Source organism: Globicephala melas, chromosome 20 (genome assembly GCF_963455315.2).
Source record: "Globicephala melas chromosome 20, mGloMel1.2, whole genome shotgun sequence".
NCBI lineage: Eukaryota > Metazoa > Chordata > Mammalia > Artiodactyla > Delphinidae > Globicephala > Globicephala melas.
The window spans coordinates 32,872,358-32,893,993 of record NC_083333.1 but is presented as its reverse complement, the minus strand read 5'-3'; the positions used below and the strand labels follow the sequence as shown (position 1 = coordinate 32,893,993).

Genomic DNA, 21,636 nt, shown 5'->3' with positions numbered 1-21,636 from the left:
TTGCTCAACCAGCGATTCAGCAGCAGTGCAGCAGGACAGCTGGCTCTAGCATCGCGGTTTTCAGTGGCAGGAAGCCTCAGAAGCACACACCGAATAAATACCATACTGGAATGCTCTGTCTTTGGCCAACTCAACTTCCTACACGTAAAGGGGCCAGTGAGACTCTTAGATACAGAAAACTCGCAAATACTCATCAAAAGTTAAGACATTTCGAAAAGATACCAAGGTCAGTATTTCGCATTAAGTTCTATGGCCTAAAAGGCCCTCCAACGCGCAATCTAGGGGTGTGTGTTTGTGATGACTCTGGTGTTGAACATTTGGGGGCTCAGACCCCGCGAGGAGGAGGAGGAAGTGGGGTGCTTGGCGGGCATTGGCGGCGCGGGCTCCACCAGGCCCACCACATTGGTCACAAATCATGGGCCCCACCTGGAGCTGCAAAATGCTCCTGGGTTGAGCGCATGGGCAAGTGTCCAATACTCGCCATGCGGCTGGAGAACCCGGGTCGGCCGTGGCGTCTGGGGCAGGAGCTCCTGGCAGGGCGACTTGGTCTGGAAGGAGCGAAAAGCTCGGCAGGCGCACCGATCCCTCTCCTGGAAGGGCGCGCCAGGCCGACACCCGCGGATGAACGTCCGGCGGTAACTTCCAGGAGGCCGGACAGCAGCGACTGGGCGCGAAGGCCGCCTCAGGCTGGACGGCGGCCATCCGCTGACCCCGACTCCTAGAGGGGACAGGCCGGGCCCGTTTGTCCTCGCAGAATGACGGCTGCATACCCACAGAAGGAGGCGTGGCCGTGGGAGACGCGCCCGTTGACAGACGCGCGTTCCAGCACCTCGCGGAAATGCCACGCCGCGCCCACGTTCCGCGTGGGGCTCAGCGAGACTGTGACACTGCCCCGCCCCTTCAGCTTGCGGGCTGACCCCTGGGGATGCCCGGGTCCAAAAAATGCCTGGGGCAAAGGGCGTAGAAGCCCCAACGGGATAGGCCCCCGTAAACGTCCCCACCGTCGCACCGCCCACGCAGGACGCGCCCACGAGGCCGTGCCCACAAGATGGCGGCGGCGCGCAGACGCCAGGGCCCGCGCGCATGCGCTCTCCGCAGCCCGCCCGTCGCGAGCGGAAGTCGCGTGACCCCGGAAGTGGCCGGCCGGGCGCGCGCGGGCGGGGCGGCAAGGTTCGTCATTCTGTGCGGGAGGGAGCGGTAGAGCGGCGAGGACGATCCTCCGGTGAGCGCGGGCGGCGGGGCTGGCGAGCGCGGTGGGCGCGGCAGGCGGGGCGGCCGCGGGGGAGGAGGCCGGGGCCGCGCCTTTGTTCTCGCCGCCCGCCCCGCCCGCCAGCCCCGCCGAGGGGTCTGCGCCGGGCGGGGGCGGCATTGACAGCGGGCGGTGGCCCGGGCGTAGGGCGGGCCCACGTGCGGGTCGGGGGCGCTGGGATCCGGAGGCGGGGGCTTGGGTGCTGGGGGCGGGATCCGGGGGTTGTGCAGGCCTCTTTTGTGGTCGCCGCTCGTGCCCAGGACCCCCTCCCCGCTGGTGCGCGCGGGCCCGGGCCAGGCCGGACGCCCCTTCCCTTGGGCGGTGAGGTCCCCGCGCCCCACCCCACGCGCCGGGCCGCGCCCGGCCCAGATTGCAGGCCCTGCGGAAGTGCGGGCCGCGCCATCGCACTTAAAGGATCCTGTCGCCTGCGGCCGCGATTGAGTGGCGTTAGGGCGTGAGTCTTCTAGAGGAATTCCAGAGGAAGCAGCAGGGAGGTCTGGAAAAGCGGGCCGGCCCCACCCCGCCTGCGGCGGCCGGGCGGTTCCGGGTCCCTAGCGGCCCTTTGTAAGATCTGATCCTCGCACGGGTCCCAGCCTTGGCTATCTTTACTGGCAACTGGTGGCCCTGACCCACCTCCTGCACCTCCAGGTTAGATCTGAGCGGGTTTCAGATACTCCTCAGGGATTCTAGGGGGTGCGACGGTCATCCTTACCGAAGGAAGCCCAGTGGCTGCCCCATCGCTGCTCCTCGCTTTGTCAGCACTGCTGCGGGCTCTTCTGGGGCAGGGTCCGGAAGGAGGGTCCTGAGACTACCACATGTTTGCAGCGGTTCGCAAATTCTAGGTCGCAGACCCTCACAATTGGAGGTATGGTTGGCAGACACTTAGGATCTCTCATGCCATTTTAGGACTTACCTGTGAGACTGAGGTTGGCCTTGTCATCTGAGCCTTAGGAGAGTCCTGTGTTTGAAGGGTGAGACAGAACTGACCCGTGTCTTGCACAAAGGCTTTGGTTTGCAGCTAGGACGTGTCCGAAGGAACTGGTTAGAGAGGACCCAGCAGGAGGGGTCCCTTGAGGCAAGGGCCTGGGCAGTTCAGAATAAGCAGCAGGACTTGGTCCTGATGTTGCCTGGAGGGACCAGGGTGCTGCTGTTTCCTGGGCAGCAGGGGAGCTGTGCCTGGTCTCCCCTAGGAGCAGGCTGCAGGTTCCATTTAGCTCTGGGTGCTGGACCTGGGGTGGGGTCCCCTGAGGTAGGCAGGGCAAGGAGGTAAGTGTGGCCCCTCTGGGCCTCAGGAGCCAGTGTCTGGGGCCTTTTCAAAGTTCTGGCTGTCGTTGCTTTCCTGTTACAGAAGGTGCACCTCTCCTTGGGCCCAGGTGGGGCTTGGCCACCTGCAGAGATCTGACGCAGATCACCTGGGGGACTTGCAGAGGGGCAGGAGGGGGAACACTGGGTCCCTCCGAGATGCCACAGCCCACGCTACCCTGCCCACAGGTGTCCCAGACCTAGCTAGAGGTGAGTATGGCTGAGCAGGAGCCCACAGCCGAGCAGCTGGCGCAGATTGCGGCTGAGAACGAGGAGGATGAGCACTCGGTCAACTACAAGCCCCCGGCCCAGAAGAGCATCCAGGAGATCCAGGAGCTGGACAAGGACGACGAGAGTCTGCGCAAGTACAAGGAGGCCCTGCTGGGCCGTGTGGCCGTGTCCGCTGGTGAGTGGGCCCTGGTGGGTGTGTGTGGACACCTGTCGCTTTTCTGGATGTTTGCTACTATTTTCCCCACTGGTGAAACTCTAACTTGCTGTCACTTTGCAGACCCCAATGTCCCCAATGTTGTGGTGACCCGACTGATTCTGGTTTGTAGCACCGCCCCGGGCCCCTTGGAGCTGGACCTGACAGGTGAGTGGCATCTCTGAGGTTCCTGGCTGGGACTGCCTGGCACCCTGCTGCTTCCCCTAAAAATAGTTTGTTGGGGTGCTGGCGCCCTCTTGTGGGGAGCACAAGAAGTGTAGCCAAGTGGTCTTAAAAGGCTCTGGCTTTGGTGTGGTCTAGGTCTGGGTTGTCAAGGCTTATGTGGGGGCGCCGGGTGGAAGGGGCACCCCACCAGGGCCAGAGGCTTCCCCTGGCTGAACCTCCTAGTGTGGCGTTCCTGTCAAATGCAGGTGATCTGGAGAGCTTTAAGAAGCAGTCCTTTGTGCTGAAGGAAGGTGTGGAATACAGGATAAAAATCTCCTTCCGGGTAAGGAGGAGGCTCAGGGAGGTGCCAGGGTCTGGGGCTGGGGATCCTGGCTGAGCCCTGCTTGGGGTGCCTCCTTGCAGGTGAACCGAGAGATCGTGTCCGGCATGAAGTACATCCAGCACACGTACAGGAAAGGCGTTAAGAGTGAGTGAGGGTGGGCGCCAGGCCCGAGCCCCCAGAAGGGAGGTGGCCACCCAGGGGCTCAGGGATCGGGAGGGAGAGAGGAAACACCCAGCTCTGCTCCCTGACTGACGCCTTTTCTGCATCGCAGTTGACAAGACCGACTACATGGTGGGGAGCTATGGGCCTCGGGCGGAGGAATACGAGTTCCTGACCCCCATGGAGGAGGCCCCCAAGGGCATGCTGGCTCGAGGCAGCTACAACATCAAGTCCCGCTTCACAGACGACGACAGGACTGACCACCTGTCCTGGGAGTGGAACCTCACCATCAAGAAGGAGTGGAAGGACTGAGCCGTGGCTGGGAGGTGGGCAGGGCGGGCGGACGGAAGGACGGACATGCCCCTCCCCACCCCTCCCGACCCCAGACCAAAGTGCTGACAGGGCCCGCCCACGCTGCCGCCACTCCCCCTGGTCTGCCTCCTGGCCGGCCTGTCTGTCCCTCCTCCACCCTTCCAGCCTGCTGGCCCCAGCCTCCTCGGTGGTCTAGTGTTGTTGCTGCTTCCGCCTGTGCTGTGGGGAGGGAGGTCTACGCCTCCCCTTCTGTATCCCTTGAGGTTTCCCCACTGTCCTAACCCGACCTGAGGTCCTGGCAAGGGAGCCAGGCATTGCAGAGGGGCTTAGGTCCCCTGGGCCTTCTCTGTTGCCCCACCTCGTGTTCTGGCACGTCCTCCTGGTGGGGGTGGGGTGTACCACGTGGGGCCTCGTTGGGCCGGTCGTCCTCCAGCTTTCACTTCTCCCCGGTCAGTCCATCCATCGCTGTCAGTAACCGTCTAACCATGATGCCTTAACATGTGGAACGTGTGCTGAGGGGGCGTCACTAATCTCCTAACCCCGTGTCTGCATGAGCATGTGGTCTCCCCCAGTCCCTGCCCCGTCTGTGATCCCCGTGGCCCGAGAAGGTGTGTGGGATGTGCTGCTGCTGCTCCCCGGTCTGCCTGGGCCTGGCCAGTCCCCCTCCCCCTGGCCAGGGCTGCGGGGACGGCTCCAGGGGCTTGGGAAAGCCAAATGCCAAACCTTGAGCGGCCTCCAGTCCCATCTGGGAGGCTGGGTGTCCTCACACCTCTGCCTTCTCTGTCCCGGTGGGCAGTGCCTAGAGCCCACGGCCCCACGAGAGAGCCCTCAGCAGACAAAACCAGTGGCCAAGCCTTACCTGTCCCGCCTGGGCCTGCCGGCCTGGAGTCATGTGCCTGGCCTGTCGGTATTTATTGCCTCCATATGTGCCGTCCTCTGGGCCCACTGGCCTGCTGCCTCTGCCCCCAGGCTCGGTGCCACCATCCCCAGCAGGCCAACCAGGACCCAGCCAGGACAACTGTGGGACCAAGCTTGCACAGCTGGAGCCGTCCCCTGTGCCCCCCACCCAACCCTGCCCCTCCCCGGTCAGGCCCGGGCCTAGAACGCACAAGAGCCTGTCCTGCTTCTCCTTTTCTGACCGGGAAATAAACTCCCCCTAAGGAGCCAGGGTGTCTGCTGGTCGTCTCCTGGTGGGAAAGGGGAAGTGGGGCCCCATTCCTCTGCTACCCCAGGGCACCCAGAGGCCGGCCAGGGGCCAGGTGCAGTCGCGACTGCTCCTGTGGCTGTTGAAGGAGAATGGGTTTTAAGCCCTTTCTTAGTCATGTCAGCCCGCGAGGCCAGTGCTACCCTTTCAGCTCTTGTGGGGAAAGGGCGGGGCACAGTCAGGCCCTGGACCCGGTGGGGTGTCCAGAGTGGCTCCGGCACCCGACTCATGGGCCCTGTCTGAGCCTCTGGGAGGGAACACTTTCAGCCTCAGAGAAGAGGAATCGTGCTGAAGACTTGGGAACAAATGGGATGACTGGGTCGCAAGGGACCTGGGATAAGGACTCCAAGCTAGGTAGGAAGGTGGAGAAGTTGGCACCATGGGCAGCAGGGCCAATGGAGGGTGACATGGAAGGCCGGCCAAGCCCCTGTGCCCTGTAGGGCCAGGCAGGGCCAGAGGTCCAAAGGTGGGATTGGTGAGGTGAGATGAACGGGAGGAGATGGGGACCCTCGCTGCATGGAGGTACAAGAGAGCACCTAGCGAGCCCTGAAGGACTGCCAAGGGCCATGCATGCTCCACAGCCAGTCCCGCTGACCATCAGGGTCTCTTCAGGACCTTGGGGTAGCAGGGACTGTGCTGCCTCAGAGCATCACCTCCAAGGGCACCCAGTACCTAACACACCCTTTCCCAGCCCTGAGGCAGGAAAGGGCAGTTAGGAATCCCCAGCTCCTGAGTGTCGGTTCCAGAAACTCCCTTTTATGGCTCAGTGTTGGTTGCAAAATCTCCCTTTGTGCTTAGCCGGTGAGGAGAGTGGTATGTGTCACACCTAGGCAGCCGCTTCCCTGATCCCGCCTTGGCTGCACTCTTCCCAGTGCTTATCAGTAGGGTGAGCCCTCCCAGGACCTTATCACCAGCTGGGATGGACTCGGAGGTACCCTATCACCTCCACCCGCAGTTCAGTGACCACATGTCATGCCAGGATGGCACCCACAGGGCTGGCTATCTCCTGGCCTTCCTTACCAGGGCCCTGGTGGGATTTTGGAGTCTGGGCGCTGGGCTGGGTAATGGGATAAAATGCCACTTGGTGCAGCAGCTGGCCCAGACGTAAATCCAAGAGCCGTACCCCCCAGCTCTGGAATCCACAGGGGTCAAGGACCCTAACCAGTCTCTCCCAGGACTGTCTGCTGGAGGCAGGGGGAGGTAGTGAGACTGCACAGCTCTGGGTTCCGAGGCCCAAGGCCTTTCCCACTAAACTCAGACACAGCTACCTCTGAAACAGCTCTACCTTTGGAGGGGAAAGGCTCCCAGGCGGTGGCTACAAGTTTCAGTCTGCAGGAGCCCCGGGGCCAGCCACAGCCGCTCTATCTCTCTCTGTCCACCTCCTAAGAGGTCCAGTGAAAATCTTCAAACCTAGGGTCAGCCTGTGCTGGCAGCTGTTTGGTTTATCGGGCGAGGGCCTTCCGAGGCTCTGGCAAGCCAGGAGGCCTACTAGCTCTTGGATTTTCCAAGCTTTGGTTTGATATGTGAACTCAGACCCCAAGTGCCAAGTAGTACAGACACGCTGCCAACAGCCAGGACTTTGTTCTCGTTCCTCCTCTGGTGAAGGATTACATGAGGTGGCACCTGCAGGACCTGCATGACGTGTCTCTCAGGTCCCAAGTCTAACCTGATCCTTCTGGTTCCACCCCAAACCCAAACCTGTCTGTACAGCTCAGTGCCGCTGGGCCGGGGCTCCCTGCCCTAGTGAGCCAGTGCCTGTGACCCTTCCTCTCCACTCCCTCCCTCTGTCCATAGCCCTAGTCATCCCCAAGCTTCTGCCTCCTCAGCCATCCCCTAGATGGACCCTTCTTCCACTGAGGAGAGTGGCAGTGGACACAAGGTCAGCGCCTTTATTGTGACTACTCACCAGTTATTGTAGCTTGCTAGAATCTTCTCCATGCCCAGCACTGTCATACTTTACAATCAGGGTCCACTTCAGTCCACCAGGGCCACGCTCACCACTGCACCTTCTTCCTATGTCCCAGCTCACCCATGTGCAGGGCTGTGTGGCCCATGGCACAGCCCTCGCTCCCCTGCTCCTGCTCCACAGTGGAAACCTGCAGTCAGGAGGACTTCCTGGGTGTCCAGGAGCCAGCTGTTAACTCCCTCAATGCCTCCAGTTGGGTTGAAAGGGAGTTGTTTTATTCTGAGAACTTTTTTTGTTTTTTTAATATTTGGCCACACCAGGCGGGACGCAGGATCTTAGATCCCTGACGGGGGATCAAACCCGTGCCCCCTGCTGTGGAAGCGTGGAATCTTTTTTCTTTTTTTAATTTATTTATTTTTCTGGCTATATTGGGTCTTCGTTGCTGCGACGCAGGCTTTCTTGAGTTGTGGCGAGCGGCAGCTACTCTTCGTTGCAGTGCGCAGGCATCTCATTGGGTGGCTCCTCTTGTTGCAGAGCACGGGCTCTAGGCGCACCGGCTTCAGTAGTTCTGGCTCACGGGCTGTAGAGTGCAGGCTCAGTAGCTGTGGCGCACGGGCTTAGTTGCTCCGCGGCATGTGGAATCTTCCCAGACCAGGGCTCGAACCCATGTCCCCTGCATTGGCAGGTGGATTCTTAACCACTGCGCCACCAGGGAAGTCCCCAAGAACTCTATTTTTGAGAGTAGTCTTTATCAATATGTTTTATCACTCAGTTGTTCAACCAGTGTTTAATGAGCACTTCCTCTGGGTGTGAGAGACCCCTGGAGGACATCCTGAAGCAGCTGTACTGGGTTCAGAGAGATGCCAGAGCCACAGCCACTGGGGCTCTGCTCTCCAAAGGTGCACTCCAGCTCAGGGCACTGGTGTGAGAGTGAACACGGCTCCGTCGCCTCTTCCTAGAGTTGCCCATGAAAGGCATGTGAGTGGCCTTAGGAAAAAGACAGACGCTGGCCCTCCCCTCAGGGCCAAGGCTTGCAGAGGTGTACAGTGAACCTGGCCTGTGTCCTGGGGGGAAGGATGCACCCCTGCACCTCACCCAACTACTGACCAACCCCAGAGACTGGAGACCTGGGGCATCCCCAAACATGGCCTCCCTCCAGCTTTCTGGGAACCCCAGTTCCCTGCGGACGTGCTTTGAGAAGGTGCACCAATGCAGGCAAGGCATGAAAATACCGTGCCCTGCCCAGGCCAGAGCCCTGGTTTTCACAGAACGATGACTTGGCTGGGTTCACCTGGGCTGCAGAACAGTGGCCTGTCATCACCTGCATCAAGGTGTGTCCCAATTACCCTTGGCTTTGGCCATGGAGGCCCAGACTGAACCAGAGTGAGAGTCAACCACAGCCAGCAACTCAGATCCTTGCTGTCCTGCGTCTGGTCTGTTCTCCCCTTGGTCCCAGTATTCTCATCTTTTGTAACTACTTTACCGTATGCTGTGAGGCTAAGCTGCCTCCAAACCATCACAAACTAATCAACATCTTGGTATCTCTTCACTCTGTCCCTATCAGATGAAAAAACTGAAGTCCAAAAATTTAGGCATCTAAACTCTGATTTCATGAGTGCCTCTGAAATCTAGACGTGGTACAAATGTCCCTTGTCTCAGACCCAAATTGTGGTCTGTAAATCGGGGTCATGGCAATCACAAAAATGTTGGGAGATAGGGCAGGAGATATGAGGCAATTCCCACCCTTTCCCAGAGAGCAGAGGGTGCCTGTGATGGCTTATTTTGAATCACTGCCACTCAGCGGGCCAGGACCCCACTGAACTGGGGTGGAGGCTGCAGCTGCAGAGACACATGTTCATAGCCTTTCGTTGCCTGAGGCCCAGCTCCTGTACAGTGCCTTCTGTGAGGTAGACAGGCATCCCAGGAGCTACAACCACCTCTGACTGACTCTTGTTCTACTGGCCCTGGGGGAGGGGCACAGAGAACCTGGTCTTGACCTTCAGGAATTCATATTCTAGGTGAGGAAGTACCACAAGAGATGAGAAGACAGGCCCTCAGGAGCTACGTGTCAATAAATGCAAACTCTCAGAAGTTCAAAAACATCTTTTTTTCTATGTTTTACCATTTCTGAAATCAGGATGTTATTATATTGCCAACGTGTACATTTAATGTGGGAGTGTCCTCCTTTTTCCTGTCAAGTTATTAAATCGATGATGAATGAAAATCAGTGGGGTTGGCATTTCACAACCGAGGAAGTGAACACAAATGAAGAAGAGAGTGTAGACGGGGGTGGGGTGGGGTTAGAGTTAGGCTTTGAGCTGTGAAGGAAAAGGAGCTGCTCCGTCCAGAGCCGCGCCGCCCGACAGAAGCAACATTTGGGCGACGTATGTTATTTTAAATGTTCTAAAGCCACGTTAAAGAAAAAAACTGGAGGAAAAAAAAAGCTTTAATACTTTTACTTAAGTCATCGTATACAAAATATCTCAACATGTCAATATAAAAAGGCATCAAGGGAATATCGTACACTCCCCTCCCGTCCTCAGTCTTGACGTCCGGTGCGTGTTACGCTCACTCCCAGTCACGCTGCTCGGCCGCATTTTAGAGCTCGGTGGCCGCTAGCGACCCCCCTAGTGGACGGCGCGGGTCTACCCGGGCGCCTGAAAGCGACCCAGAGGCTGCTTCGTGGGACTGGCAGCCGGTGGGAGGGAGGGAAGGTGCCGCAGGAGACGGTGCCGGCCCTGACCCTCTCACCAAGGCAGGCGGCCCCATTCCGGGCCCAGCCGAGTCTTACCGGCCCCATCGCGTCCTGCCTCGGTCCTCCCCGCGCCCCCCGCGCGCTGCCCCTGCGCCTCGCTACGCTGCCACCTGGAGCGCCCGAGCCGCCCACTGAGGCCCCGGGGGCGACGCCCGAACCGGAGCCCCGCCACTGCAGGGGCCGCACGGGCCTCACGCGCGCCGGAAGCGCGTCAGCTCAGTTTCCAGTCTGCAGAGCTGGGGGGCGGTGTCAATTGGGGATACGCGGTCCAGTCAGAAAGCAACACGAGGGGTTTCGGAGGCGCAAGCGCGGCTCCGCCCCTCAGCTGAGGACTCCGCCCCATTGCCACGTTCGACGAAGGATCGCGCGGGGTGCGCGCATGTCTCGGCCAATCAGGAGTCGCAGAGCCCAGGCCTCCGAAGGTAGCAGCCATTCCAGACCCGCTGAAGGTGTAGGAGAAAGCCACCAGTCACAAGGCCAGGGAGAGAAAGTTCTCCGTCAGGAGCCAATGAGAGGCTGGGAAAGAGTGCGAGCGCGAGCTCCTTGGCCAATCCTGGGCGAGGGCGAGGGAGGTGCCCGTAGCGATTCCGAATCCGGGGCCGTGGCCAGTGTGGACGCCCAATGCGAGAGCGGCGGAGGCGGGCCCCGCAGCCCACCGGCCAATCGGAGGTGGGCGCGGGCGGGCGCGCGCTCTGCGGCCTGAGTTATAAGGGCGGGGCGGGCAGTGCGCGCTCTTGTGGCCTGCTGTCCTGGCGGCGCCAACAGGAGCGCGGAGATCGTTTCGACATGCTACGCCGTGCTCTGCTCTGCCTGGCCCTGGCCGCACTAGTCCGCGCGGGCGCCGGCGCCCCCGACGAGGAGGACCACGTCCTGGTGCTCCATAAGGGCAACTTCGACGAGGCGCTGGCGGCCCACAAGTACCTGCTGGTGGAGTTCTGTGAGTGCCGCCCGCTTGTCCGTCCGTCCGGGCCGGGCCTCGCCGTCACCAAGGCGTGGGGACGGAGTGGGGACAGAGGAGGGGCCAGGGGTGCAGGAGCACCGGGGGGACAGAGGGACGGAGGGGGGCTGGAGGGTGGGGGGCGCAGGGGTCCTGGGCGCCCCTCCCCACCCTCCCTTCCCCGGCCCCGCCAGAGGTGGGTTGGGGGTCTAAAGGGCTGTCAGCTTTCCGGCCACCCCATGGATGCGCTGACTCCTAGCCCCTGGAGAGGCACATCCTTAAGCGGAAACAGCCCACAGACCTGTCAGCGTCCGTGCGCTGCCCGTGTCTTGGGGGCATCCCTCCTGCCCAGCTGGACCCTGAGGGTGACCAAGGGCAGACAGCTTGAATGTGCTTTTATGCCTGAGGTCCACATGGCAGGATGTCTTGGATAGCCTAAGTAAAACAGGGTCGACTGTGTAAGCTGCTACAACTACGAAGGACCACGCAGGGTCCAGTCCCCTAATTGCTTGCCTGGACCAGTTCCCAGAAAACACTGCCTCTGCCCACACCACCTTCCACCAGGAACAGCTGTCTTCTGATTAACAGTGTTGCCAACCAGAATCCAAAACCTTTGTGTCCATAAGTGTTTGAGCCCTGACTGTTTCAGGGGGAAATCTTAGGCCTAAGACAGCTGCTAACCTGAGTTCAGAGAGAGTCTAAACAACTCGTGTTAGATGTGAGTCTTGTACTCATGATTAGTCTCACTGAGTACACGGCTGCCGTGGCTTTAGCTGCCTAACTTCTTTGGTTCCTAAAGGGAAATTTCGGGGACTCAACTGCCCTGATCGCCTGCAGGTAGTAGGAAGTTACTAATCATTGAAGACAAAGCAGAGTGGGGCTGGTGGTTTGTCATTCATGGCCTCTATCGGATATTGCCCAAGAGAACCAAGCTATCAGCTCAACCTGTGGGTTCAGAGGGGTTATCTTGGTTCAAAGATAAGGATTTTATGGAGGGAAGTACCAAAGGAGAAGGGAGGGGAGGCAGTGGAGTGGGTCGGTGCTGCCTTCTAGGTCTTGCTTTCTCTCCCAGATGCCCCATGGTGTGGCCACTGCAAGGCTCTGGCCCCGGAGTATGCCAAAGCAGCTGGGAAGCTGAAGGCAGAAGGTTCTGAGATCAGACTGGCCAAGGTGGATGCTACCGAAGAGTCTGACTTGGCCCAGCAGTATGGCGTCCGTGGCTACCCTACCATCAAGTTCTTCAAGAACGGAGACACGGCGTCCCCCAAAGAGTACACAGGTGTGACCGCGGCACGTCCTTTCATTGCCTGCAGTTCTTGAAGATAAGAGGCGTGGAGGAGAACCCATTCCTGAACCCATTCGAGGTCTAGTTCAGACTCTGAGGGTTGTGTGAGGAACATTCTCTCATTCCTGAACCTCTCAAGTGGAGAGGGTCATCCCAGGGGGGTGGCTAGTAGGCTGAGGCTTGTCCTAAGGTGACCAGCAAGTGGGGGGAGGCTGAGCAAATGGAGCAGCACGTCCGCCTTTGCTGGCTCTCTGGTGTGCCTGCCACCAAGGCGGGAGCAAGGGCCTTTCACAGAGGAGGGGCAAGCGGAGATCCGTGGGTACCGGTCTGGGGCTCGTGCCGGTCGTGGCAGAGCTTGAATCCATGCCCGGCTTCGTCTGTGGCACAGGCCCTCAGTCGCTGCTCGGCCGCCTCCCCTGTGTAGCCTGGTCGGTACCAGTGACAGAGAATCTTTGTAAAACAGGTTCTGTGGCTTATCTGCTAGAATCCTTTAGAGCAGCACATCTTGTTAGTTCTGATGTCAGCAGCTCTGGTCTTCTCAGTAGGCTGCTGTTTCATTGCTCCCACTTTTACTTCTGTTCACTTTTGGAATGGAAGTGCGTTATGCAGAGTTACCATGATCCCGTCACTAACACTAAGGCTTTGTAGATGAGACAACTCTTCCTGACTCTACCTGTAACTGATAGCACAGCTTTCACTTATTCTCTGCAGAATGCTTTTTTTTTAAGCTATTTTTTAAAGATTTATCTTAAGTGTTTTGTTTCTTTTTTGTTTTTTTAAAATATTTATCTATTTGTGGCTGTGTTGGGTCTTCGTTGCTGTGCGCGGGCTTTCTCTAGTTGCAGCAAGCGGGGGCTACTCTTTGTTGCGGTGCACAGGCTTCTCATTGTGATGGCTTCTGTTGTTGCGGAGCACGGGCTCTAGGCACGCAGGCTTTAGTAGTTGTGGCTTGTGGGCTTAGTGGCTCCACGGCATGTGGGATCTTCCCAGACCAGGGATCAAACCCGTGTCCCCTGCATTGGCAGGCAGATTCTTAACCACTGCGCCACCAGGGAAGTCCTAAAGCTATTTTTTTTTTTTTTTTTTGCGGTACGCGGACCTCTCACTGTTGTGGCCTCTCCCGTTGCGGAGCACAGGCTCCAGACGCACAGGCTCAGCGGCCATGGCTCACGGGCCCAGCCACTCCGCGGCATGTGGGATCTTCCCGGACCGGGGCACGAACCCGTGTCCCCCGCATCGGCAGGCAGACTCTCAACCACTGTGCCACCAGGGAAGCTCCCTAAAGCTATTTTTTAAAAAATATTTTATTTATCTATTTTGGCTGTGCCGGGTCTTAGTTGCGGCATGCGGGAACCAGTTCCCTGACCCGGGATCGAACTCGGGGCCCCCTGCGTTGGGAGCGTGGAGTCTTACCCATTGGACCACCAGGGAAGTCCCTAAGGCAGAGTTCTTTTAAACATGAGATTTGGCAACCCTTTCCAGGTTGGACCAGGTAGTTGCACCCTATGAGGGGAAAAAGGGTAACTAGCCTCAGTCTCAGGAGGAGCAGTTTTCTTCCTTTTCGTTTTATCTGCTTGGGTGGTGTGCATGGGCTGATCTCTTCCTCCTGTCAGCCCAGGAGGCATGTGGGGTGAGGACACCTGACCAACCTTGGCGCACGAGGTGGTAGAGCCCAGCCCGCTTTCGCAGGGGAAAGCTGGCCTTGCGGCTGGCTTGCTAACCAGCCCTTTCTTCCAATCCTACCACATCTCTGATTAAGATGAAGCCTAGTGTGAGACCACTGGGGGGAAAGTGCACATGTGTTTAATGAATTTAAATGTCAAGGAAAATTTACAAGATGCAAAGGTATTAGTGGAAGAAAATGACTTGTAATCTATTATCCAGAGGTAACCACTGCCTTTTCCTCCTTTAAACACAACCACAGTCTCCCATATACTCAGAAAATCCTTTTTAGCCCTGGAATTTGGGCAGGTATGTAGACAAGATGCCTTTTCTGTGGCAAGAGGATGTTTTGCTCTGGTTTTGGCAGAGAGGTCGGATAAGGATGGGCGGGGAGGGTGGGCGCACCCCTGGTTTCAAGTGGACCCTGCATGTGTTTGGGTGCAGCTGGCAGAGAAGCCGACGATATCGTGAACTGGCTGAAGAAGCGCACAGGTCCTGCTGCCAGCACGCTGTCTGACGGGGCTGCCGCGGAGGCCTTGGTGGAGTCCAGCGAGGTGGCAGTCATCGGCTTCTTTAAGGTAGAGGCTTTGGAACTTCATCCCGGGTCTTCCTTCCTCCTGCTGTGGCCTGGGCACCACAGTCTGCTCTGTTGCTGACCAGGGCAGGGGTTCTCAGTGTTGTGGTGGCAGCCACCTCTGTTTCTCCTCTCCAGGACGTGGAGTCGGAGTCTGCCAAGCAGTTCTTACTGGCAGCAGAAGCCACCGATGACATCCCCTTCGGGATCACATCCAACAGTGACATGTTCTCCAAATACCAGCTGGACAAGGACGGGGTTGTCCTCTTTAAGAAGGTGAGTGGCCCTCGGGCAGCGTCCCCCTCCCGCCCACCCCGTGGGTAGTTGCGGTGCTGTGCTGCAGGGCTGGTGTTGCCTTCGAGGACCTTGCCCGGGCGGCGCTGGCTGCTGGACTGAGGCCCACCTGTTATCAGGGCCCATTTTGCAACGTCAGGTTGTAGGAGCCTCTTAAACAGTGGCCTTCAGCCCTTCAGCTGTGGGCCCTTTGTTCCAGCTTCTGTGGTGGCCCCGGTGCAGTGTTCTATGGAAGCCAGGCGGCTTCGGAGTGTTAGCTTGTTAAAGGAAAGCTGTGGTGATACCTGTACCAAAGTTTGGCATTTTAACCACTTTTAAGTATAGGATTCAGCGGCATTAATTACATTTGCGATGTTGTGCAGCTGTCACTCCTGTTTGTTCCCACTCTGGAGTATTAGTGGCATGTGTTCCCACCCTGTTGGTAGAGCCTGGCCCCAGGGCTCCCTCGGGCTCCTCCAGGCTCTCCCAGCCCCATGTCTGTTATTCCTTCCGTGTGTCTTTTAACCGCTCTGCGCTCTTGCTAGGACACAGCTGAGATGGGTGTGTGCAGGCATTACCCGAGTGGGCGATGGGGGTCTCTCTTTTATCTTAGCCAGCAGACAGTGGCTGAGCACCCATGCTCTTGGGACACAGCTGTCCCTGGACTGGGTGCTGAGTGGAGGAGGGAAGGCTGTGGGGGTGGGGCTGGGCCTTTGACTCCTGTCCTGTTTTGTCCCCAGGGTTAGAAGGTAGTTAGAAGTAGTGTTACAGCAAAGTTGTAAATCGAGTGGTCAGAAAGGACGCAGTGTTTGGGGGGCTGACCCCCCACTGTGTGTGCACTTCCGGTGGGGCACCGCTGAGCCTCCAGCGCCTGGGGGTGGGGAGCATGGGGCGGGGCCTCCCAGCTGCACAGGGTTCTGGGGCAGCTTGCTTTCAGCTCTGTCTGAAGCCCCTTTTTCGAAAGAACTCAAGGCATTATATATGCTCTCTTTTCTTAGTAGACATTCTCATGATGTCCCCTAAAGGGAATAGAATTGCTAAATTAGTCGATTGTCTTCCCAACAGTGCCCAGGAAACTGTAATTAACAGCTGATTAGGAAAAAACCCTGCCGAGTTGGATGGAATTGAGTGGAACGAAGGTCCTGGGCTCACCCTGCAGTTCTGGGTGAGGGACTGGGAGACTCAGGCCTGTAGAGCTTGCAAATCCCCTTTCATCAGCTTGGTCCACACAGTTCTTTTCCATTATCCTTGAGATCTGGAGTGGCATTTGTCACACTGGATCGATGGTTTTGGTGATCATATGTCCTTGAAGGTTAGCACGATTGTTCCTTGTTCGGCAAAGACTGTAGTCACGGTAGCTCATCTGTTCTTGGCCTCAAGTCTTTGGTGTTCACGCAGGCTGGGCACAGCCGACCCCCTCAGGTCTAGTGCCAGTGGGCGGGCATCCCCTCTTGCACTCGTTTGCTTCCGGTGACTGTGCTGGAACGGCATGGCTTCCTTGGGCAGCTGTGAGGAAGAGCCTGGCAGAGCCCACAGGCTTTGTATGGGGGGGTCAGACAGCTCCACAGATGAGAGGAAGAAGATGCAGATTCCTGCCCGGCCTGTGGTCCCCATTCTCTGCCGTTACTTGTTCCCCTTCCTTCAGGCTGTTCGCCTAGTTCCTCAGAGTTAGCTGGGTCTTCCAGTGGGCAGCCTCGAGAGCGGGATGGGGCTCCCAGGAACATCCAGCTGCCACTTGAGAGAGAGGATGGCGAGGGTGGGGCTCCAGCAGAACTTGAGCCCGAGATTCCCAGCTTGGGTCCCAGGTCAGGTGGGTTCCAGGTCGTTGGAACTTGGACCACTGGTTTGAGAGCTGACCATCCTGTGTCTTTGTTTGGTGTTTACTTTGTTTTTCTTTTTCATCTTTGAAGCTGGGGGCTTAAGCGTGGCTGTGGGGCCTGTTCGTGACATTCGCATTGTGGTCTGGAGGGGTGGCCTTTGCTGGCTGTTTGGTTTTTACCAAAGCAGACACTGAACATAGTGTGACATGGCAATATTACCTCAAAGACTGCGTCCCAACAGAGGCACGGCAGTTTTGGAGGAGTGGAGATGGCGGCCTATTTGCCTCTATTGGGGGCTCCATTTTATGCCTGATGGTGCCCAGCCATGGCCAGGCCAGCCTCTCGCCTCCATTTCCTTCCTATTTCTCTGCACCTTCCCTTTGCGGATGTGGGGAAGGCAGAGCAGGCTTCAGCTCCCTGCTCCTGGCCCTCCGTGTGGTCCTACTTAGCAGCACGTGTTGTGATCAAGCCATGTGTCAGGCCCTACATAAGTGCAGTGGGAGTGGGAAGTGGCCACCTGCTTTTCTGGAAGTTACTTTAGGAAAACACAGAGGGAAATGACCCGGAAAGGAAGGTGAGTGGTTTTTCTCTCCAAGTCCCATTTGAGTTCACAGGGGTGATGGGAGGCTCACTGACCTGCTGGACAGGCCAAGGCACAGCTCAGCCTTCCTCACGAGGAGCTGTGTCTGCCATCCCCATCCAGAGCAGGGCCGCATCTCGCGGCTCTGCAGCAGCAGCCCTCGCCCTTCGTGGCCTCAGGACTTTGAAACTCTTAACAGGTTACTGGAGTTCCCAGAGCTTTTGTGTGTGTGTATTACACCTATCCATTTTTATTGTGTTAGAAGTGTTAGAAGTTAGAACTGAGGAATTGAAAAAAAAACAAATAACTTGTTCATTCTGAAGTAACAGTAATAAATGTTAACATGTTATCAAAAATGACATTTTGGAAAAAAAAAAAATGACATTTTGGGGGAATTCCCTGGCGGTCTAGTGGTTAGGAATCCGCACTTTCACTGCAGAGGGCCTGGGTTCAATCTCTGGTTGGGGAACTAAGATCCCACAAGCTAGATGGTGCAGCCAAAAAAAAGATATTTTTGTGAAAATTAATTTTTCCCCAACAACAACATGTTAGGGGTAAGAGTGGTATTTTAGATTTCTGCTGGTCTCTAATGTCTGCCCAAACAGAAGACAGCTGGGTTCTCCTGTTTGCCTTTAGTCTGACGTAATGTCACACCGTACTGCACACTCCGGGGGGAAAGGGTGACAAGGCACCTGCCGTCTGAGCATGATTGTGAAAATCACTCTGACCTTGCATCCACCCTGGGAGGGCCTTGGACCCACAGGGGTGAGGCCCGCACTGGGAGAGCTGCAGTTTTAGGGACTTGGCAATGAGGCAGTCCTCTGGCACCCAGGACGTGGGGTTCTCGTGGCTTGTCAGGAACATGTCGGGGCAGGGTCTGGGTCAGCTGCTGCCATCCTGGCACGTGGGAGGCTGCCTGCCAGTGTTCGTGGGGAGCCTGCGTGCGCTCCTAGTGACCTCACTGTTGCCTGGTTGCCCAGAGGTTATGTCCCTGCAGCCGTCACCTGGTTTTGCTTTGGATGGAGGCACGTGGGTCCTGCCCCCAACTGTGCTCAAAACCCAGACAGGAAAATGCTGCAGACTGCGTTCCTGGCCAAGTCGGGCCAGCCGGGGCAATAGGGGCTTTGTGGAGAGCCTCGGCATCCACACCTTTCTCTCTCCACAGTTTGATGAAGGCCGGAACAACTTTGAGGGGGAGGTCACCAAGGAGAAACTTCTGGACTTCATCAAGCACAACCAGTTACCCCTGGTCATCGAGTTCACTGAGCAGGTGTGGCTCTGTGCTGCTGGTCCTGCCCCTGGTGGGGGGAGGTTTCGGGGGGTCATGATGTTCGGTCGTGGGGACCCCCACTTGCAGAGCCCCTGCTGTTGTCCAGGCTTGTGGTGGCATTGGGGCCATTGAGAGAATAGCCTGTGTCAACAGTTTGGTTTGTGACTCAGACCAAGTAACTTGCGTTTCTAACACAGACAGCCCCGAAGATCTTCGGAGGGGAAATTAAGACACACATCCTGCTGTTCCTGCCGAAGAGCGTGTCCGACTACGAGGGAAAGCTGAGCAACTTCAAAAAAGCTGCCGAGAGCTTCAAGGGCAAGGTGAGCACTCCCGGTGGCCTGCGGGCGGCTCGGCCCCAGGTTGAAGGCTGGTCCAGAGTGTTCTTCCTGCCTCAGGACAGCCTGTTTAGTCTCGGGGTCCCAGCTGTTGGGAGTGGGCAGCAGGGAGGCAGAGGGAGCCCTTGTCCTACAGTGCCGTCAACGTGCCTTTTCTCCCCCAAGATCCTGTTTATCTTCATCGACAGCGACCATGCTGACAACCAGCGCATCCTGGAGTTCTTCGGCCTGAAGAAGGAGGAGTGCCCGGCCGTGCGCCTCATCACGCTGGAGGAGGAGATGACCAAGTACAAGCCAGAGTCGGACGAGCTGACGGCAGAGAAGATCACCGAGTTCTGCCACCGCTTCTTGGAGGGCAAGATCAAGGTATAGGCCGTGTCTGGGGGTGGGCTGGGGGTACTGCTGAGGATCCTGGGGGCGCACCTCCTCCTGAGGCTCTGGAAGCAGCTAGGCAGCGGAGGGGTCCCTGGGTGACCGCGCATGCCTGACCCTGCTCTACCTGCCCTCTAGCCCCACCTCATGAGCCAGGAGCTGCCTGATGACTGGGACAAGCAGCCTGTCAAAGTGCTCGTCGGGAAGAACTTCGAAGAGGTCGCTTTTGATGAGAAAAAGAACGTCTTTGTGGAGTTCTGTAAGTGAGGCCCTCCAGCTCCTCAGGGCTCAGTGGGGCAGGGTACTTTCCGGCCGAGCAAGACTCAGAACGGCTCTCTTTCAGACGCCCCGTGGTGCGGTCACTGCAAGCAGCTGGCCCCCATCTGGGATAAGCTGGGAGAGACGTATAAGGACCACGAGAACGTCGTCATTGCCAAGATGGACTCCACAGCCAATGAGGTGGAGGCGGTGAAAGTGCACAGCTTCCCCACGCTCAAGTTCTTCCCCGCCAGCGCCGACAGGATGGTGCGCCCGCCATCGAGGGCTGGGTGGGAAGGGTGTGCAGGGGCAGTGGGGGGCTGTCAGGTAGGACCGCTTCCCACATCTCATTCCCCTCCCCACAGGTCATCGACTACAATGGGGAGCGGACACTGGACGGTTTTAAGAAGTTCCTGGAGAGCGGCGGCCAGGACGGAGCCGGGGATGATGATGTAGGTGGTCACCGGACCCTGCCGCCCATGGGACATGCTTTCTCAGTGCTGCCGGGTAGCACTATACAGGGGTGTTGCGAGGGTTTTTAGGTGCCAGTGTTTGCTCAGGAATCTTCTCAGGCTCGTCTGGTACGTTCCCTGTCGAGCTGAGGTGCTCTGCTGGGTGTGAGCTCAGGCCTGTCCACATCAGCGAGGGTCACCTGGGGGTAGTGGAGGGGACATCAGAAGTGCCAGGCCAGGAGGGTGTGGCAGGGTGGGCGTGGTGAAGGGAATGGTCAGCTGAGGCCGCAGGGCCCGCCCGGAAGCGGAAGCGCGGGGATGTGGGACCAGGGGGCAGACCTGCTGGGGGGCGGGGGCAGGTGAGGAGCGCCAGGGCCGTTTGTGCCGCTGTGGTTCATGGGCTGCCACTGGCCTCTCAGACTCCAGGGCTACAGGGGTGGATGTTACACACCAGCAGTTCCCTGCTTGGTCTTCACGCTGGGGCAGCCCCTGCACTCACCTGCTGGATGGCGTGGGCTGGGCTGCCACAGCACCAGCTCTGCTTCCCCCCTGTCTTGTGGGCAGAAGTCCCCGTGCCTCGCTCTCCTTGGGAAGCGCCCCCCACATATACGCACATCTGCTCACAGAGACCAAAGTTGGCTGCTTGTGCCCGAGTGGCCAGCTGGTCCCTGGCGTACTTGGCATGGGTGTGGGGGCCTCAGCATGCCAGCTTGGCCTGGACCTCTCATTTCTCTTCCTTTTCATCCTCCGTCCCAGGATCTAGAAGACCTCGAAGAAGCAGAAGAGCCTGATCTGGAGGAAGACGATGATCAAAAAGCTGTGAAAGATGAACTGTAACACAGAAAACCAGACCTGGGCACCCAAACCCGGCACCTCCCAGTGGGCTGCACACCCAGCAGCACAGCCTCCGGACGCCCACAGACCCTCCCGGAGAGGGAGCGTCGATCGGAAATGCAGGGAACTTTTTTGAAGCCACACTTCACTCTAACACACGTGTAAATCTAAACCCGTCTTCCTTTGCTTTTCAACTTTTGGAAAGGGGTTTATTTCCAGGCCAGCCCAGCCCATCTTGGTGGGCCTTTTTTTTAAATTGTGATGTACTTTTTTGTACATGGTTCTGTCCAGAGTGCCCGCTAAAATGTTTTGGAATCTCATGCTGGCAATGTCTCATTCCTGTTAGGTTTATACTATCACTTTAAAAAAAAAATTCCATCTGTGGGATTTTTAGATGTTTTTGGAAGTCAGGGCGTCTGTTCCACCTTGGCCAGGCCTCCCTGGGACTCCTGTCCCCTGTGTGGGGCAGGACCAGGCCGGTCTGGACAGGTCCCTCACCTCATGCGGTGTTGCCATGGTGGAGCGTGGCTCCTGCATCGTTTGGTTAAATGGTGACTTCAGGTTTCTGTCACAGGGGCCCCCCCCCATGACTGGAGGGTGCAGCTGCAGCCCCCTCCTTCCCCAGGCCAGGGTCCTTGTTGCTCTGTGACATCCAGGGTGGCCTGAGGCCTGCACCAGGCAGAACCAGGACCCTCCGTTTCCAGGCTGGGAGACGGCCAAGGATGCTTGCTTGAGCCGAATCACATGTTGACAGTTCTTCAGGCATTTCTACCACAATATTGGAATTGGACACATTGGCCAAATAAAGTTGAAATTTTCTGCCTGTTGTTGCCTCTGCCTTACAACCTCCAGGCACGGGGAGTGGGGCTGGAATTCCAAGTTTCTCGGGAGAGGAGGTGGGCTTGGTGGGGGCCACTCTTGTTGAGACATCTCTTTCTTGGAACGCAGCAGAGACGCAGAAGCGTGCACAAATCCTGTGGGCACAGTGTGCGGAGCTGTCACCATCATGACGGGGTGAGGGCTGCCTCTTGGCCCTGTTCCTGTGCCGTCAGGCTGGCTTACCTGTGACGCAGTTCGGCAGTTTTACCCGCCGTGGGCATCCAGTGGTCACAACATGGATTCTCCCCATGTGCCATGTCAGGACGTGATGGTCAGGGACGCG

General features: G+C 57.9%; 2 protein-coding genes across 6 annotated transcripts; both read left to right on the top strand.

Annotated features, from left to right (window-relative positions):
• Nucleotides 1–1,128: 1,128 nt before the first annotated feature.
• Nucleotides 1,129–5,117, top strand: ARHGDIA (Rho GDP dissociation inhibitor alpha). Of its 4 annotated transcripts, XM_070044516.1 has the most exons (7): nucleotides 1,129–1,222; nucleotides 2,741–2,957; nucleotides 3,060–3,143; nucleotides 3,407–3,483; nucleotides 3,564–3,627; nucleotides 3,755–3,968; nucleotides 4,924–5,117. In XM_070044516.1, exons 2-6 carry the CDS (start codon nucleotides 2,768–2,770, stop codon nucleotides 3,952–3,954), a joined length of 615 nt encoding a protein of 204 aa, XP_069900617.1. In that variant the 5' UTR covers nucleotides 1,129–1,222; nucleotides 2,741–2,767; the 3' UTR covers nucleotides 3,955–3,968; nucleotides 4,924–5,117. The 4 variants fall into 4 exon arrangements, with proteins under 4 accessions (XP_069900617.1, XP_030699077.1, XP_030699076.1 ...); XM_030843217.2 differs by having other exon boundaries at nucleotides 3,755–5,117; XM_030843216.3 differs by lacking the exon at nucleotides 1,129–1,222 and adding an exon at nucleotides 1,505–1,897 and having other exon boundaries at nucleotides 3,755–5,117.
• Nucleotides 5,118–10,542: 5,425 nt separating this feature from the next.
• P4HB (prolyl 4-hydroxylase subunit beta) lies at nucleotides 10,543–21,297 on the top strand. Of its 2 annotated transcripts, XM_030843210.2 has the most exons (11): nucleotides 10,543–10,756; nucleotides 11,829–12,035; nucleotides 14,148–14,281; nucleotides 14,416–14,553; nucleotides 18,116–18,220; nucleotides 18,418–18,543; nucleotides 18,724–18,924; nucleotides 19,069–19,189; nucleotides 19,274–19,455; nucleotides 19,554–19,640; nucleotides 20,397–21,297. In XM_030843210.2, the coding sequence occupies exons 1-11, from the start codon at nucleotides 10,606–10,608 to the stop codon at nucleotides 20,475–20,477; spliced, it is 1,533 nt and encodes a 510-aa protein (XP_030699070.1). In that variant the 5' UTR covers nucleotides 10,543–10,605; the 3' UTR covers nucleotides 20,478–21,297. The 2 variants fall into 2 exon arrangements, with proteins under 2 accessions (XP_030699070.1, XP_060146792.1); XM_060290809.2 differs by lacking the exon at nucleotides 20,397–21,297 and having other exon boundaries at nucleotides 19,554–19,865.
• Nucleotides 21,298–21,636: the final 339 nt, after the last annotated feature.

Excerpts from the sequence above, each read along its gene's own strand:
- ARHGDIA (XM_070044516.1), top strand. The coding sequence starts at position 2,768 with ATGGCTGAGCAGGAGCCCACAGCCGAGCAGCTGGCGCAGATTGCGGCT. Across the intron at positions 2,958-3,059 it reads CCGTGTGGCCGTGTCCGCTG|ACCCCAATGTCCCCAATGTT; the intron begins GTGAGTGGGCCC and ends GTCACTTTGCAG. Across the intron at positions 3,628-3,754 it reads GTACAGGAAAGGCGTTAAGA|TTGACAAGACCGACTACATG; the intron begins GTGAGTGAGGGT and ends TCTGCATCGCAG.
- P4HB (XM_060290809.2), top strand. The coding sequence starts at position 10,606 with ATGCTACGCCGTGCTCTGCTCTGCCTGGCCCTGGCCGCACTAGTCCGC. Across the intron at positions 18,925-19,068 it reads TCTTGGAGGGCAAGATCAAG|CCCCACCTCATGAGCCAGGA; the intron begins GTATAGGCCGTG and ends CCTGCCCTCTAG. Across the intron at positions 19,456-19,553 it reads CCGCCAGCGCCGACAGGATG|GTCATCGACTACAATGGGGA; the intron begins GTGCGCCCGCCA and ends CCCTCCCCACAG.